Raw genomic sequence first — 18,537 nt, 5'->3', positions numbered from 1 at the left:
CCACACAAATGTCTCGTATTTTTACAGATTTATGATGTGTATTTGTTACAAATGGTTGATTTTGACGCGGACAAAACATTTCCTCCTTCTGTCACATTGAAGAAATTGTACAACATATGCTGCTATCTGGGTACACATTGCACCTTCTGGTGCAAGTGCTAGTATATATTTTTGTTTGACTTGTATATCACTTTAATGCCAACATGGACTAGAGACCTAATGTCTTTAGTCCCTAGCACCATCTTGAATTATGAAAGAACTTGCTACCCTTAACAACATGGAGGCACATGTAGAAAACTAAGGGAAAATCACTAGTAGTTGTTATAACTAACTTTGCACACCCACAAATTATAAGCACAATATACATTGGATGTTGACATTTTTGTTTTCATTTGTCTTTATATTCAACTTAATCGCTTATAGCTATTGTTATGGCTTCTAGGTAGTAAAGATGAACATTGTGGGATTTGCTATGTATGAAAGGATCAAATCCTGGCTATTTTAAAGTGCCAACATACATGCTTACTTAAAGATGCTCCAATCTATACACTACAAAACCCCTCAAAAATTTGCACAATTAATTTAATAAATATTTTCCTCTAAATGATTTTATTACCGATATTAATGCACAAATAAACATTTTAATGAGATTTTGATGTTAGGTGTGTATAGAGCGAGTGGTAATTTGAACATGGACAAAGGACGAATGCAATTGCCCTATGTCCATGGTCTCTCCACCTAGAGGCAAATACTAGGGTTAGCAATATCTCCATCGACCATAGCCACAAATGAACCTCTATTAAGGAGTCATTAAACCAATTTATCCACCATGACACATTTATCATCCCTGATGAGAAATTTGACATTGGAGAACGCCAAAGGGGTGTGGGAAGAGGGAGTATGCACTTTTTAGTGAGTGATACCTACAAGAACACCAAGAACAAAATCATCAATATATTAAATATAATTTATTCAGCAAAAATATGTACTTAGAGATGCTCATCAATCAACTTGCATAAGAAAGAAGTGAAGTGAATTATTAATATCAATTTGATTGGACAGAATACCACATACCACATAGGCAATGTTTAACCTCGTATAAGTTTAGATTGTTGTCTTCTTCCTTGAAAACAATTGAGAACTCAATTTTCAAATATTCTACTGGTGAAGATCCTTGACATTTTAAACTCCCTTCGCGTGGAGCATCCCGGTGCCGAAACAAACAAGCATTTTATAGAAAGGAATGTCATGCCTACGCAGCTACTTTGGGCTGGTTGGTTGGATAAAGCATAAGGAATATCACGTGATTGAAACCCTAGTTTAGCTCAGATTGGGCCTGGTTTGGTTTGGTTGCGTGCAGATGCTGTTTCATACTTGACACGCAGCTCCGCGTGGGGCAAACGTTGGGAGCACAAGCGCCATGAATCCTATGTGGCCTGAAACATCTTCCGCAATTCGCAATTCGACCAAGAAGAACATCGCTCAAATAATTGGGGTCTATAAATACAAACAAGAAGAATTTTTAACCTGTTTGTCCAAGCACAGAATCTGAAATCCGCCATGGCAGACAAATCATCCGAGGACACAATAACTTCAAGGTTGCTGGAGGATGATTCGAGGCGAGCGAGAAGCCAGAGGCTGGACTCGCTGCTTGAAGAGCGAGCTTATGATTCAAGCGAGAAAGTTCGAGTTGTGACGGATGAAAAGCAAGACGAAGAGAGGTGTTTGGATGCGGGCCAAGCGCCCCCGTTTTCCTGGAGAAAGCTATGGCTGTTCACAGGCCCCGGGTTCTTGATGAGCATAGCGTTTTTGGATCCGGGGAATTTGGAAGGGGATTTGCAGGCGGGAGCCATTGCTGGATACTCTTTGCTGTGGCTCTTGTTGTGGGCGACTGTTATGGGGCTGATAATTCAGCTGCTTGCTGCCCGATTGGGCGTTGCCACTGGTTGCCATTTGGCGGAAGTTTGCAGAGAAGAGTATCCGCTGTGGGCTAGGCTTGTGCTTTGGCTTATGGCTGAGGTTGCTCTCATTGGAGCTGACATTCAGGAAGTTATTGGCAGCGCAATCGCTCTCAGCATTCTAACTAATGGATATCTGCCCCTTTGGGCTGGTGTCCTGATTACCGCACTTGACTGGTACTTAATTTCTTTTTTCAGCTTTTTCTTGCCTAAATTTACTCGTTTCTTGAAAGCTGGATGGATGATGATGCGATTGAAACTGTTTCCTGCTAAATATAGTCTTTGGTTACGGAGTTTTAGAAGCTGAGCATTTTCTTGTAAAGGTAATTGTTTTTCATGAAAAGTAATGGATTCTTATAAGTTAAAGCTGTCCAGTACGAAAAAAATAATATCTAAAAATCACTCAGAATAAATCCTGCATAATCACATTTAAAAAATTTGAAGATTAGTAAATGAAACATACTAATAAAAGCTGTCCATGGTACATAGAAAACAATCTGTAAAAATCACTCAGAATTAATTCTGCCTTAATCACATCTCAAAATTTTTAAAGACTAGTAAATGAAACATACTATAATTTACACTTATTAAACTCAATTAGTTAATTTTATCATAATTTGCATTTACTAAACCAAATATACCATAATTTGCTAATCAAGGGTGTAAAATTCGAAGATCGAAATTTGATTATTCGCAAACGTTTAAATCGATCGTGACGTAGTAAACTCTTTTAACAAGCTGTCGGAGGTTCAAATCCATGCAGGAGCACTGTAGAAATAAAATTTCAGATAAATCGATATTTCTTGCTGTATCTCTATAAATGTTGAGAGATATTGAACGATGTACTATTGTTTATTGGCTTTAGTCCTACTGATTACCCTTCAACCAATTTAACGTCACAGCTTTTTACCATTCAAGAAAATTAAAAAATAAAGAGCATTTTTACGCTGTTGAAGGTTCAGTTTCTTTACACTCAGGTCATAACATAGAAGTATCCAGAAAAAAAAAAGAACTTTGTAAAGAGGCGTTGATATGAGTCGCCCGAGGTTTGGAACTGGGAATGATTACTCAAAAAACTGAAATTCTCCAGATTAGATGTGATTTATCTTGCAACAATATTTTACGCGTGGAATTCTTGAGACATCGGAGTTTTCGTTTTTACTTTTTAAAAGGTAAAATTATGTCGTAAAAAGAGAAACACGTTTTATGTAATCGGTGCTTCAAATTTCCGGAGGAGCACAAAGCATCGAAAAACCGTTTGCTCAAATTTTAGTTAAATTTGAATTTCCTAGATGAATTGAAGCAGAATTTTACGTGTGGAATTCTTGAGACATCGGAGTTTTCATTTTTTCTTTTTAAAAGGTAAAATTATGTCAAAAAAAGAGAACATGTTTTATGTAATCGGTGCTTCAAATTTCCGGAGGAGCACAAAGCATCGAAAAACTGTTCGTTCAAAATTTAGTTAAATTTGAATTTTCGAGATGGATTGGAGCAGAAAGAGACATAATAAGTTTTAGTTTGGTTTTAATTTTTTTGATGGGTTGAAATCAAAGGAAATTGCTTGTGTGTTTAGATAATACATTTGATTGTTTTTACAAAGCTGAATGAAATTCTCTACAGAAACTTGTTTTAAAGCTGTCGGGGTTTGAAACTCCCCAGAAGCACTCAACGGAGCATAGCCTTCCGATATTCAATTCTTGCGGGTGCACTGCGGATTAATTAAAGTTGACTATGACTAAAATTAAATTTGAAATAGCACATATTATGTATAGGCCACCACGAGTTTAAATTCTTCCAGAAACAACGCCAGCGTAATATTTTAATAAAACTGTTTCTTGGATCAAACATACCTGTATCTATTTTAGCATTGAAGGTGAACACATTAAAATCGCCAGTGATTCAAATCCATCGATGAAACAAGCTCGAGTAAACTTTATTTCTCTGACTAATTAAATATTGACTAAAATTAAATTAATTTCTTATTTTCCAGAGACATTATATGTACGTATATTGTTTATTGTTGATATTAAATTTGGCCAGATTTTGGAACATTTGCTGTCTTCCGAATTCACGTTCTTCTTGGAGCAGAAGAACGCCGCTAATTTAAGTTAAACAAATTGTCAGGAAAATACGAATTAAATTAGTCGGAGTTCTTTCTGTACGTTAAACTAAAAATTTAGCTTTATATTTGCAGAGAAGCAAGAGTTTCGTATTTACGGTTTAAATGTTATCTAGGCCATTAAACAGAATTTTTCTTAAACAGGGAACTTATGAGGATATGATCAACAATAATATTTGACTTTCCTTCCTTTGATTACTGCCAACTCCAAGTATATGGTGAGCTGTGTAATTTCCTCCGTCTTCGGTGCAGCAATAGAAAACTTTCACATACAGGATTTCAAAAAGAAAAATTTCGGCCAAGACGTGTAAAGCTTATACTGAAGTGTGGGAGTGATATCTGTTTCCCTCTATGACCAGGAAATCTGAAATCATCTAAGCTGAACAAATGGAAAACAATGGAAAACAAAAAGTAAAGGAAATGCCTAGGAAAGAACCCAATCAAGCCAATTTTGGTCAAGTTAGTCAAACAGGTAAGAAATGGCAACTCTTTGATGGAATTCTCTTGCCATAAGAAACGAACAGTAAACAAAACAAAGGGATTATATGGAACATCTTAGGTCCTAAGCATTCCAAGAATGGGCCGGGTATTTCTGTTCATTTAACTTACGAATGACTAGAGAATTTGGAAAGACACGCAAAACATATCAGCAGGGTTCTGAAGAAAATGATTTGTAAATTTGGCTTAGTTATAGCCTTATGGCCAAGCTTGGCACTAGATCAAACCTTGCCTGTCCATCATTGACCAAAGCATATATACATATCTTATACATTCATATAATGCATTTATTCCTGGCATATGTAATAATTGTATCTATATTTACATGTAATTATGCATTTACACATATATGGAAGTATGCAGGTAGACAGTACATCTCATATTTAGTATCTGTAACCTGTAGCTAGCTGCTGCTATCTATGTCAGGACCCTGATTTTGAAAATGGCTCCCCTCTACCAATAGCTACATATCCTAGTAAATAGGGCATACATATCTTTGAGCTGGCTACATCTGTATCTAATATTTGTATCCATGCAAACTTATATGAGATCAGCACTTTCTTGCAGACTGGATGAGTTTAAACTTAAATTAAGCTTGCTGAGCTGATTTCCTTAATCTATGATCCAGCCTTACATGAGCATACCAGGATCCAGCCTTAAATGAGAGGGAATTTGCATACTGAGTTACTTTTGTGATTGACGTTCCATTCTTACAAGCCGATTGATATAAAGAGTCAAATTTGGCAGGCATCATCTTAATTCAAGGCAAAAAGAAACTTTCAAATGTAGCTTTCCTAGGATTTGATTTAGATAATCTAGCTGTCTTTAAAATTTGTAATTTGCAAACTAAAACCTGGCAATTATCATTCTGCTAACCGATTGGATTATCTTCAGATGGCGCTGTTACTAGTCTCTGCGAGGCTAGGGTTTATGAATGTGATTGGCATCAATGGGGGAGTTTCTCAGAAGAGAAGAAGAGAATGCTTTCTGGGTTTCAGTGGCCATTAGCAACCTTTCTTTTGCAATGCTTTGAGTTTTTCATAGGGGACCTTGTAGGATCATAGAATCCTGTGCAGTGATGAGAGGAGTGTGCTGGATGATGGATGACTAGGGGAAAACCTCTACAGGTGGCGGTAAAGCATCCATAGGCAGATGAAAAGATGGAAGTGTTTGGGCATGGGGACAGCTCAGAGAACAGGGTAATGAAGGAGGCTGGCATAGTTGATGGTAGTGCGAGGGGTCGCTCAGTCTGACTCTTAGAGGAATGGTCACAGTGCCCTTCCACGAGCCCCTTCCAAGCAAGATTCTGGCCAGGTTGAAAGGCCTTTGGGAGTAGGAGTGCAACAGTTTACCAGTGCCATCACTGTCAACCTAGGTGGAGAGGTGGAGAAGGAAGTAGATCACAATGTTGAGATTTTCTCAAAGCTTGGATTAATTGGACTTCAGGGGTTTGGGGCAGAGTTTGCACGATCTACACATGTGGATTATGGTGACTTAGACTTGAGTGTACTTGGCTAGCCCAAAATTTTCAACTCGGCAAAACTTCAACATAACTAAAATCTCTTAAAGATACATAATTTTTTTTAAAAATTCAATTACAAAATGTATTAAATTAGAATGTGACATCTCAGAAGAGAAAATGCATGGTTCTATAGAAAAAACATGTGAAAAACACATTCTAACCAGTATTTTACCTATTTTGAAATTTTACCCACATTTTTTTGCATCTATTAAAATGCAAGAGCTGAACTTGTGAAATCATGCCCAGGAAAAAAATAGAGTTTACTCAGCAACTTGAAGAGTATTTACAGAGTTTGCAAACTATGGCTAGAACAAATCCACTCACCTAAAAGTGAACTAAAGTAACTCATCTCTGCTTTTCCTGTTGCTAATGACTGAAATTAGAATTTCAAATAATAATAATTGCATATTGTTTTGGTGCTGGATTGCTAGATGTGTGATTTTTACTAACTTAAGCGCTTTGATGTTCATGAAAGTTTTATATTCTTACTTCTTGAAAACTATGGAGTGAGGAAGCTGGAGGCACTATTTGCATTACTTATTGGAACGATGGCACTTTCATTTGCATGGATGTTTGGTGAAACTAAGCCAAATGGAGTGGAATTGCTGCTAGGTAATCCTTTGTACTGACAAATATAGGTGTCAATTCCTTGCCATTAGCAGTAAGCTGGTATGTGCTGTTAACAGTAAGCAGATAGGTTGGAGCAGTTTCCGATTTCCTAATTTCTTTTATTTTTTAATCTTTTTAAAATGTCCAGGGCACTACCTTTTAGCCATCTTTCTGATCAATGAATACATGCTGCAGGGCTTTTAATCCCACGCATAAATAGAAATGCTGTCAAGCAGGCTGTGAGTGTTGTAGGCTGTATTATTATGCCCCATAATATTTATCTGCATTCAGCTCTTGTACAGTCACGAACGGTTGATACATCTAGAAGAGGCCGTGTCCAGGAAGCACTTAATTACTTCTCTATTGAAGCAGGTCTTGCACTTTTAGTATCCTTCATGATCAATTTATTTGTTACAACAGTCTTTGCAAAGGGATTCTATGGCACGGAAACTTCTGGAGATATAGGCCTTGTGAATGCTGGAACTTATCTTCAACAGCGGTATGGAGGAGGATTACTTCCGATTCTTTATATCTGGGGGATTGGGTTACTTGCAGCTGGACAGAGCAGTACTATAACAGGGACATATGCAGGGCAGTTTATCATGGCTGGTTTTCTTAATCTTCGTATAAAGAAATGGTTAAGAGCATTAATCACTAGAAGCTTTGCAATTGTGCCAACTGTTATTGTTGCTCTAATCTTTGATTCTTCCGAAGGCAAGCTGGACGCATTAAATGAATGGCTTAATGTTCTTCAGTCCATGCAAATTCCATTTGCTCTCATTCCGCTTCTATGCCTTGTATCCAAGGAGCATGTTATGGGTTCTTTCATGATTGGCAGAACCCTTAAGGTAAGTGTTAATCAGAACTAATTTGTTGAGAATCTCAAATCGTCTATTATCATTGGTTTGAGTAAAAAACTGTAGCATGACTCTGTTTTAAATCCAGCAAGTGCTTTAGATTATTGGAACAACAGTGCCATGAACTGTACCAAATGGAATCTTTTTGCTGAATTTGTTTGCATCTTTTTACATTCTTCACGACAAATTAACAATATGTCCTATGTTTAATAACTTGTTTGAATTATGCATTGTTTCCATGTTTATGAGATGGGTTTTGTTGAAAAGGTTGCCACATTGGTAGAATTTGGTGTGGGTTTTGGTTCTGGGCTGGGATGGCTTGGAGTTCACCTAGGGTTCATGAAACCCAGGTATCGTGTGGGTCCCGCAGGGTACTCAGTTTGAACCTTGGGTGAACTTGTAATGGCTGCATATTTTTAGCTTATTTTATTTACAAGCTTTTGTCCAACTCCTTTTTTGACCGAAAAAGTTTGATGAGGGGAATCTGTAGGTTATTAGAGCATGCAGGTTATCTCAAACCCTAACCGTAAATGATTTTGATCAATTTGTTTCTATTAAATTTATTGTTTTTCCAAGTTTCTAAGATCTCAGAGCATGTAGATTATGTCAATCCCTATGGGTAAATTATTTTGATCAGAATTTTTCTATAAAATTCATTGTTTCTCCAAGTTTCTAAGATGGGGAGATGGGGAAACAGGGTTTTGGGAATGGCGATTTATTTCTCAAATTTTTGGTTCTGACAAGGGGATGGCTATATAGTACACACGATAAGTTGCACAAAATGTACAAAATTAAATAAAAAGTACATAATTGAGAACATGCTGTACAACTGATAATTGATTACTGATAAGTTCATAACGATTAAACAATGCTGATTGCCGACTGTCAGATCATAAATGTTAAATTTATATTCTCTTGAGTTGCGAAATATTTAACACCCTCTGACATGTGATGATTCCAAATTGTCCTTGTGAATATGGACCTCAAATTGATGATGCAGGCTTCAATTGGGGTCGGGTTAGGGTTGAGCAAGGTGCAAGTCTCATGGCAGGAGTAAAGTCCTCTCAAAATGTAAACTTTGATACTACAAATTGAAGATGTTTCACTTTTGAAGTTGCAAAAAATGCTTGGCAATTGACCAAGCTATGCCTTAAAAATCTTTCATACCATAAAATACGCTACTTACCTCTTCTCACATCTGTTTTTGGTAGAAAAAGCTGGTTGGCATGTTTCGATTCTGATTTTCAGGCATCCCTGAGAACGATCAGCTGATAATACAACCTGCACTAAGGCCTTCATGAAGAGTTTGGGAAAGCTACTGCTGTATGATCGGTTTCCCCATATTTGCTACCTGCTCTGAAAACTCCACTTAATAATCTGATGTACCGAGGGGTAGGCTGTTAGAGTAATAAGGTTGTAAGACTTACTGCTATATAATATCATGACATTGATTGAAACTAAACATGGTAACAATCCTTTAAGATTTTCCAATTAGAAAAAAAATTCAAGCTTTTTTCATTAAAAAAAAGGGATGATGAAGGGGGTTCCAACTCATCCATGCAACATCACAGGGGTGTTGCAGACATCCTCAGGAGATGTTTTCCATGTGGAGGGGTTTTCCTTGGGAGGTCTTCAAAAAACAGATAAAAAAGTAGACGAGGTTGTGATGTCCCGTCCTCGAGTGGTTTAAAAATCACAGGGCTGTTGGAAATGTCCTTAGGAGATGCCACTCATGTTGAGGGGGTGTCCATGGGAAGTTCCCAAAAGGCAGGTAAGACAAGGGATATGTCTGGGACATTCTGTCCCTGTTTCCTGTCCCCTGAATGGTGTAAAAACCCTGGGGCTAAGTCACGGGATACGCCAAATTTCATCAATGAAGTTCAAATTTCAGCGAATTTTTACCCTGTCAAACTTCATTATGATATTTAATATAATATTGTTATTTATAATAATATTATTTTATTTAAAAATAATATTGAGTTATTTAGTTTAATTATTTAACAAGTCAAACTATTTTGACAATTTTGTGCATATATTACTTATATTTAAAAATAAATAAATTTATCCAAGTTAAATTTAATGTCAATTTTTTTTCCCAAATTTTTACCCTTGCCGAATTTCATTTGACTTTTATGATCGACAAATTCGAATTCGAATTCGAACCTTGTGACTTAGCCCTGGGGATACATCTTCAGGGAACTCTGATTAAGTTGCAACTTTTCCGCCAAAAATGCACTTGTAATTTTATGGATTTTTTTCCATTAATTTTTGTAGCATTTTGTTTTTCATATTTTTGCAAATCTTAACACTAGCCAAACCTTCACTGATCATTTAATTAACTAATGGAATAGATCTTTATTTACTGGTTTGACAAGTTATGACTGAGAAAGCTTTTTGCCACTTTGTTCTAGAGGCCATCATGGACTCCTCACAAGTTACACATTCAATTGGATGTCCAAACTGATACAATGCTACTTCTCACTAACCTTCTGAATTACGCTCTAAAACAAGAGTCAAGAATACTTGGCTGATGCAACTAAGCACAAGTACAGTGAATTCCTGCCTGAAAGGAACACCTTTCCAATGCTTTACAAGGGGTAAGTCCAAATGTGTCATGAACCATAGCAGATACATTAATATTCTAACACATATAGGATTCATCCAAAATACACTATTCCTTAATTCAAATAAATAAATATAATATATATAAATGCAAATATATTAAGTATCGATAAACATAAATATATCAGTAATATATATATATATATATATATATATAAGTAGCATGCTAATGATAAAGGAAGACCAAATAAAATATTAATAAACATTATTATGGTAAATAAAAATATAAGCTAGGACCAAATGGAATGGTTGAGCTCACAAATATCATCGACAGGTAGTATATAATTATCATTACAAGACATCGGTGATACAAGTAACTACCATTACAAAAATTAATCTCACAAATAGTTGCAATTGCTTTCAGGTAAGGAAGTGACACAGATTGCATATATAAACATTATTATCACTATCTTCAGCGGGGGTGTGTGGATAGCAAAAGTAACATACACTATACAGAAGAAACAATAGAAGGTAAAAGATATAAATAAAGATCAGAAAAAAAGGGAATGACAAAATTATAAACGTGGCAAAGGTTAATGTAAGATGTGGGCATAGAACCATACAGAATGAGAGGGATCTATACCGCTGGAGGAAGAAAGCATAATAAGGCGAAAACATTGAAGGCAAGGGCGAACATTTGGAAATAGTGGCATATCGGCCCCTAAAAAGTAAGTGCATGTAACTAATCAAACTCATCCTTGTGCTAAAGACAAAGCATTGCCTGAGCTAGAGGAAAGGTGATTAGGCCCAAGAACATCATTACAGTTAGTTTCTATTTTCTATGAAACTAGAACTAAATACATCATTGCTGTTAGTTTTTATAAAACTAGAAGTAAATACATCATAGTAAATAGTTTCTATAAAACAAGAAGTATATACATCATATCAAAATAGTCTAGTTTTATAGAAACTATTTACTATTTTGATTCTTGCCATCAGCATTCCACATGAGAATGTGATTTTGTACCCACTTTGCATTTCTATATATCTAAACTATGCTTATTTCTTTTGTTTTCTCATTAATTAACTCATTGGATGCATCTTCTGATCGAATTTTGCCAAAAAAAAGTATTTTTAATTAAACTCAAGTTGTTTTTTAGGTTCATAAGTTTTTTAATAAAAACTAGCCGATTTTTTCTTGAGTTTTTCTTTTTGGGCTCGGTGAGTTTTTGCCGAGTGAGAGTTTTCCATCTATGGTTTTGACCACCTAAAATAAAGGTTGGCAAGGAAAAAACCAATATAATTGCTAACCATGATATCGACATCATCTTTTGTCTTCTTGTATATGAATTTGACAAAATGAGGAGAACCTTTTATTTATTAGAAGTATCTTCCTATAAGAATCTTTACCTTTTTAGCTAAATATGCTGTCAAACAACAGGTAGGAGACTGTTCGCTATCTACAGTTGGCCTCATATATAATTTAAAGGAGTGAATTCCTATTTGATATCATTGTTTCAATTTAGTGCTCAACCAATAAGTAATCGACATTTTCTCCCTCTTTAATATTGTAGTGTCCCCAATTTTTGTCTCTATCATCTCCATCTGCTTTGGGGACTCCTAGCCTTGTTAGAGGGATGTTTGTTGTTGGTAGGGAGCTTGGTCTTGAGGACTTCGATGATACTTTTTGAAGTGAATTTCAGCTTCTAGTGCACTCTCCAAGATTGAATGATGATTGAACCGGGGGAGATCCCGATAAACAGGGAGGTTGGGAATTATGTTGCTATGTTCTGGGCCCCTACCCTACAATTCCCCCTAAACAGATTATTGCTATGGGCCAGGGGCACTGGTGCATGCATGCAGAGGTAGATTACCAGGCAGTCCCCTACAATTCTAGGCTTTTAGAGTGTCTGTTTAAGAAAGTCACCTGATCAGCCTTGATTCTCATTATTCATTAGTATCATTCTGGAATAGTCAAATTTTGATTTTGATTCCAATGCTATTTGGCAGTTCCCATAATGCATGTGAACTATTGAGGTTTAATTTAATTATTTCACTAAGGTTGCTTAAGTTTATAAAATAATGTAAAAAGAAACTTAGTGTGATAGCTCGTTGGAAGGGGAATTCAAGTCTTACTTTTAAATCATGGATGCATGGAAAAGGGTCTTTGCATATCAAATATAATTATTATTTCATAAAGGGGTCTTTTGAAGCAAAAAGGGGTTATTTTAGTTATAAAGTGATTTTTAATTTGTAATTTTTGAAAAGTTCATGCAAGGATTGTAAAAGAGGGTGGATGGGTCTCATTGAAGCATTTGGATGTTTGTTTATTTTCGCCGTGGAGATATCTGCCTGGAGCCAAATAACTTCCACTGGGATGAGAACCCCAATGGATGTATGACAGCTGAAAACTTGGAAGGCTGAAGCTGAGGACGAAAACCCTTGGTCTTCATCTGATTGGTTTCATCTAGGAATTGACAATGAGTTGAAGACTTGCAAATGCAGACAAAAATCTTTGCTTTGGTTCTGCAGATTCAGATGCAGATTCAGGCAGGGTTGCATTTGCGTTAAAGATTCATCTGATTTTTTCAGATGCTATGTTCGGTAGTTGTTTGTGCTGGGCAATAGGATTTCAAAGTGAATGTTGGGGATTACGAGTCCCTTGGTGGTCGCTGTAGATGAGAATGTTGTGACACATGCTAAGCTGAGTCGATTAGCACTTCATTTTGACTCCCATTTATTAGCACAATGGACATGAGTATGGTGTAAATCATGGATTCTTCTCTAGTTGTCTTTCTTTGTTGTTTGGCCTTGAAATTTGCAGCATAGGCAATGCCATTGTAGGACAAAAAATCCAAGTAGTGGCTGCTTGGAAAGGCTCCAGAAGAATTCTTTGGGTTTTCAGCAGGGTTTTGTGGCTATAGAAACTTTTGTTGCTGGCTCAAATTAGAGGTGTTTGTATCTAAAAGGTTGCAGATCACCAGTGGCAACAGAGCTTTATGAACCAAGTCAGATGCTGTTATTGCTGGTCAACCTTTAATGCCAGTTTCTGGGTGTTGTTGATAGGCTGGGCAAGTGTATTTCCTGCCTGGTGTGAAGATTGCAATCAGTTCTATAGTGCTGAGAACTCCAATTTGACTGCGTGACTGACATTATCAGGCTGACGTAAGGAAATCAGAACTCAAGTTGGGTGTGGTAAATGGTATTTCTATTGGGACTGTTTCTGATTAAAAATCTGCATTCAAAGGTCAGAGGTTATGTAATTCTTCATGCTTGAATCATGCTTGAACCTGCCCTGTGATTAACCGTTATTGTGGTGAACATAAATATATAAGTTGATTTTGAATGTTGGTCTGCAATTGTCTCTTTAATTGACAAACAACAGATTCGTTTTTATGGTTTTAGAAATAAATTCAATGGTAGACCTCTAAGTTGCTGCACTGGTAGTTTGAGGTTTACATTTGCGGCTTCGGTCAATTTTTTTGGGGGCTCTGTGCAAAAATTTATAAAATGTAAAAAAAATAAAAATGCAGCAGAAAATAAGTTCATTATACCATACTATGCTAATAGTAAAGAACATAGCAAAATGCCAAATACACCACCATATCGAGGTTTCAGCTAAAAAATAATAATGTCAGCTTTAACAATCAACCATCACTGATCAAATATCATCAAAAGCTATCAAACATATCATCATCTTAATGTTGTGGCAAATAAGGAGCACAACTAGTACCACTAGCACCAGTCTGAGCAATCTCAGCCCCAGGATCAGCCTTATGATCACTAGGTAGTTTATGGTCATCATCAACGCCAAGTACAAGGTGGGCAATTGAATCATCCAACTTTGCAGGCTTTGGTTCAACATCCCACTGCCTTGCCTCCCCCTTTTTGTAGGTATTTTGTTTGTGCGTTTGGAGTCTCAAGTTTGACTGCACATAGACCAACTCTTCCGCCTTCTTGGAGTGTAGTCTATTGCGCTTTATTGAGTGGATGAAGTATGTGCTCCAATTCCTTTCAAATGATGATGAACCCATAGTTGGAAAACTCAGACTCAGCAACAACTCACCAAGCCCCCAAAAGTTTAATCGGGAAAAAATCGGCCATTTTAAAAAAAATTTGGGAAAACTTGGGAACCTAAAAAAACTGCTGAAATTTAATTGAAAATACATTTTTTTTTGCAAAATTTAATGAGAAGATGCATCTAATAAGTCAATTAAAGAGAGCACAAAAGAACAAGCGGAGTTTAGATATATATAAATGCATAGTGGGTACAAAATCGCATTCTCATGCGGAATGCTGATGGTGGGAAGGAAAATAGTGAATAGTTTCAATCTGTCAAACTAGAAGTAAATACTAAATACATTAATACAATCACATCTTCCTCTTTCCAGCTATACTAGCAGGAAAGTGAGGGGGTCTAGTCCTCGAAGAGGTGCCCTGCACTGGGATTGGGTGCGAGCTGCGTGACTGTGAAGTTTGTGGCTGTGCCTCCTTGCTCGACATCCCTACTGATTGGCTCGGTGTCCTGGAAGTGGATGTATCTCCTATATGTGGCATTGCTAATGCCTCCTCCTCTGAGCTTGAATCATCATCGTTCTCGTCCTCAATGTCATCCATTGTGAAATGAAGCTCTGTTTCAGCACCCCCCTCCACGGCTTGCCTCTCCAAATCAGCAATCTCATCCGCTGAAAACAATGGACCTGGCTCCTGTGCCATCCAATCATAATAAGGATCTATCTCTTCCAGATCAAGACCAGGTAGTGCTGAACTCTGTGCCCTTTTAATGTGCAACTTAAGATTACAGTGCACATAAACAAGGTCATTAAGCTGTCTTTGAGTCATTATGTTTCTTTTCTTTGTTTGGATGGACTCAAATAAGCTCCAATTGTACTCACAATGGGATGTGTTACAAGGTTGGCATAGGACTCTGAGAGCAAAATTCTTTAAATTGGGGGTATTGCCACCCCAACTTGCCCACCAACTATCTGCAAAACAAACTATTATAAGTTATAAAGCAATGAAAAAAGATAATCAGAAAACACAACTTATCAATTTGCAAAAGTCTTAAAGTTTAACGCTTTACCTGGTGCTTGAGTAGCTCTTGCTCTCTTTGCTAGCCTAAAAGAGAACAAATCACCCCTCGATTCCACATAGACTTGTTTGGTCACAACAAGGTCTCTCTTTGCTTCATCGGATATCATTCTTTGAATACATTTAGAGAGACCTTCCATGACCTCTCCGTTAGGATTTGAGTAGGAATCATCAACCCTAAAACAGATAAAAAATGAAATCAAGTCTTACTACACAACCTTAAAAAGTAAAGTAAAATGAAGTCTTAGTAAAATCTCAAGGAGAATCATAGTATCTGAATTTGGGGTTGAAGAAGTAGCCTGCTGCATGAATGGGTTAGTGGAGCATATTGTTCCACCTCCTATCAGTTATTTCCTAAATGGGGTCAAATTTGAGTCTGTCCGCACGGTATTAATTTCTAACAGCCTCTTTGGCCTTATCCATGGCGTCATAAAGACCTCCCATTGTGGATTTTTGCCCATCACATATGCGCAAGAATCTAACTAGGGGCATAGACATCTACATTTGAAATTTGAAAAATACAATTTTGTTAATAACATAGTAAGTTACAAATTAATAATGAAACTTGAATCAAGTTTTGATTCTTGAAGTTACTTCCACAATTTTTTTAGCCTTTGCAAAAAACTATCATCAAAGACTCCATGCTACAGCCTCTCCTTCGGGCTTTTTTGTGTAAGGTGAACCAACCCAATCAACACACAAACATTTGTTTCAGAGCCAATATTTGGTCGAGAATACTTTGCAACGTCAAAAACACCGTTGCAAACCTTGTCATAGCAGGTCTCACCAAATCTTTGCCTTTAGTGGTCTTTTTCATCAAACTGAGAACCCATGGGTGATTATAGATATATTTGGTGACTCGCCTAGTATCTTCCACAACTGGACTCACCCAATCAAGTTTTCCTATGTCCTCCAAAAGAAGGTCAAGGACATGTCCTGCACAAGGTGACCAAAAAAGTGTGGGATGCCTCTCTTGGAGGATTCTACCTAAAAGATTAGTAAAAAATCAATGATTAGTTACAAACTTTCCATATTTATATCAAATCTAAATTGAATAATACCATAGCATTACATTCATGATTCATATTGAACATAAAAAATTAACTTTACTTGTTGCCACATATGCTGCTACATTATCTGTGATGATTTGCACCACATTCTCTACTCCCATCTCCATGACAACATTCTCCAACATTAAAGCCAATGTGTGTGCATTTTTCACTTTGTTGGAGGCATCAATAGATTTTCAAAACATCACATCATCTTTGCAAGCAACCAAGAAATTAATAATGGTTCTACTTCTTCCATTTGTCCACCCATCAGATAAAATGGTGCAGCCATATTTTTTCCACTCTTTCTTTTGGTCTTCTATCAATACTCTTGCCCTATCAGTTGCATTGTCAAGCAACCTACAAAATTTAGGTGTAATAAAGTGTTAGTAAAAAATAGGAAATAAAAATTAAGATTTAGAATATAACAATGAATTGAAGTGAATCAAAATTATTTACAGTTACTAAATAGTAAAATACTAACCTTCCACACAAATTTTTGTGAAAAGGCGACTTGTACCCTTTGCTCGATTTTGAAATTGCTTTCACCAAATTCAATCAGTAGGGACTATTAACTACATTCATTGAGAGATTGTTGAAAAACCAAAAATCAGCTGCAACAATATCAGTTTGCTCGTGCACCTCCTGGTTCCATTCAATGCCCTCTAATGATGGTTGTGATCCAACTGTGTTCCTGGACACAATAATTCCCTATCCCTGATACAGATGGTGATGAAGAACTAGGAAATGTAGAAGAAGTGGAACCGACAAAAGAGGCACTTTGTTTGCGGATCCACGGACCATGAAGAGATCCCAATATGTTCTTAAGTGCTGCTTCTTCTTCTTGCATATCAAAAGGACCTCCTTGAGAATCAGCTATGGTTGCCTAGAAAAGTTAATTTTGCCCTCTCCCTATTCAATTTTTTCTCTTTATCAGCTGCAAGCAGGGCATCGATGAATTTTTTTCTTCTTTAGTTACCTTGAGACAAGGATTTGAATCATGTTTCTTTATGCTTGCAAGGTGGTAATTGAAGCAGTTTATGCCTCCAGGAAAAAGTTTTTCACGTGGAATGCATATAACCTTCCCAACATCATTTGGAGCTTCATAGGCAAACTGGCGTGTCTTATCTCTTGCATTTCTAGACGAAGTGCCTATACATCCAGATGGGCATGGTGTTTGTGACCACTCTTCCTGCGGATTTGTCATGCTTTTTTAATGCTTAACCGCTGCCCTACACATAAATTTATAGAAAAATGAATAAACAAAGTTAGAACTTAGAACTTAGAAGTTAGATCTATGAGTATGAACTAAACAAACTAAACAAACAACTAGGGTTTGTTTTTAGAAAATCTTACATATTATTTAAAACTTTTTGTCAAACATAGAGCTGAATGGCTTTCAAATGATTCAAACATAGAGTTAAAATGCTTTTAAATGATTTGAATTCATTTACAAGCGACAACAAAACAATAGAACATATTTTGAAACTATAAAAAGTTTTCCAACTATGATAAAACCAATCTCATCAAATCTACCTGCAAAGAGATTTGTCTTCTAAAACCGCTTAGAATTTGCTACAAATCCACTCAAATCCGCCTTGAATCACTTGCAATCAAGAATGCCTCTGAGCCTTCTTCTCTCCACACCTCAAGCCTCTAGAACGCATTGCAAAAAATCATTTTTTTTGCCCTATATTGCTAGGTCAATACGCGGACGATTATTAACTGCTGCCTCTGTGAGTTTTTTAAAAAAACTCGCCGATTAATAAATGAGTTTTTGCTCCCGACCGAGTTAATGGTTTTGGCATGTTTTTTTCATGAAAAACTTGTCGAGCTCAAAAACAAGAGTCAAAAACTTAGATGGTTAAGAGTCATGAATACAATTTTTAAATGAAAATTCAATATTCATCAACTTGAATTTAGAATTGGCTTCTCAGGACAATAGTCACTTGAAGACCGGCGAGGCAGATGCCAAGGAAGAGATGGAGTTAAAGAAACAGGTGCTAGCTAAAGATCTTGTTTCCTGATTGCTCTTCTTGGTTTTTGCTTGCTTCCTGGCTTTTGGCCTTTTGGATTTTGCTTTCGTTTGTTGGCTGGGTCAGGCCTGCTGTTTTATTTGTTGCTTAGTAGCTAGACTTGAACAACTGTTAGTTTTTTTATGTTGTTAACTGATGGGTTTCAGGAACACCTGTAAAAAATCTGTTTTACTTAATCAAAAACTAGAATTTAGAATTCAGAATCTTAAGAGATAAGAACTTGTGGTAAAATTTTG

General features: G+C 36.6%; 1 protein-coding gene across 1 annotated transcript in view; it reads left to right on the top strand.

The window, feature by feature from the left end:
* Positions 1-1,529: 1,529 nt before the first annotated feature.
* The window catches only part of LOC149567341 (metal transporter Nramp3-like), a 51,848-nt gene continuing 34,840 nt past the window's right edge, over positions 1,530-18,537 (top strand). Inside the window, exons 1-3 of the mRNA XM_089820517.1 lie at positions 1,530-2,135; positions 6,573-6,709; positions 6,902-7,554. Of these exons, the coding sequence (XP_089676643.1) occupies positions 1,561-2,135; positions 6,573-6,709; positions 6,902-7,554 (1,365 nt within the window). The 5' untranslated portion in view covers positions 1,530-1,560. The remainder of the gene's footprint in view (positions 2,136-6,572; positions 6,710-6,901; positions 7,555-18,537) is intronic.

The sequence above is a fragment of the Cupressus sempervirens genome, chromosome 3 (genome assembly GCF_028749045.1).
Source record: "Cupressus sempervirens isolate cs-2001-9-10 chromosome 3, ASM2874904v1, whole genome shotgun sequence".
Taxonomy (NCBI): domain Eukaryota; kingdom Viridiplantae; phylum Streptophyta; class Pinopsida; order Cupressales; family Cupressaceae; genus Cupressus; species Cupressus sempervirens.
Note: the sequence above shows the minus strand (reverse complement) of the source record. Positions and strands in the feature narration are given on the sequence as shown.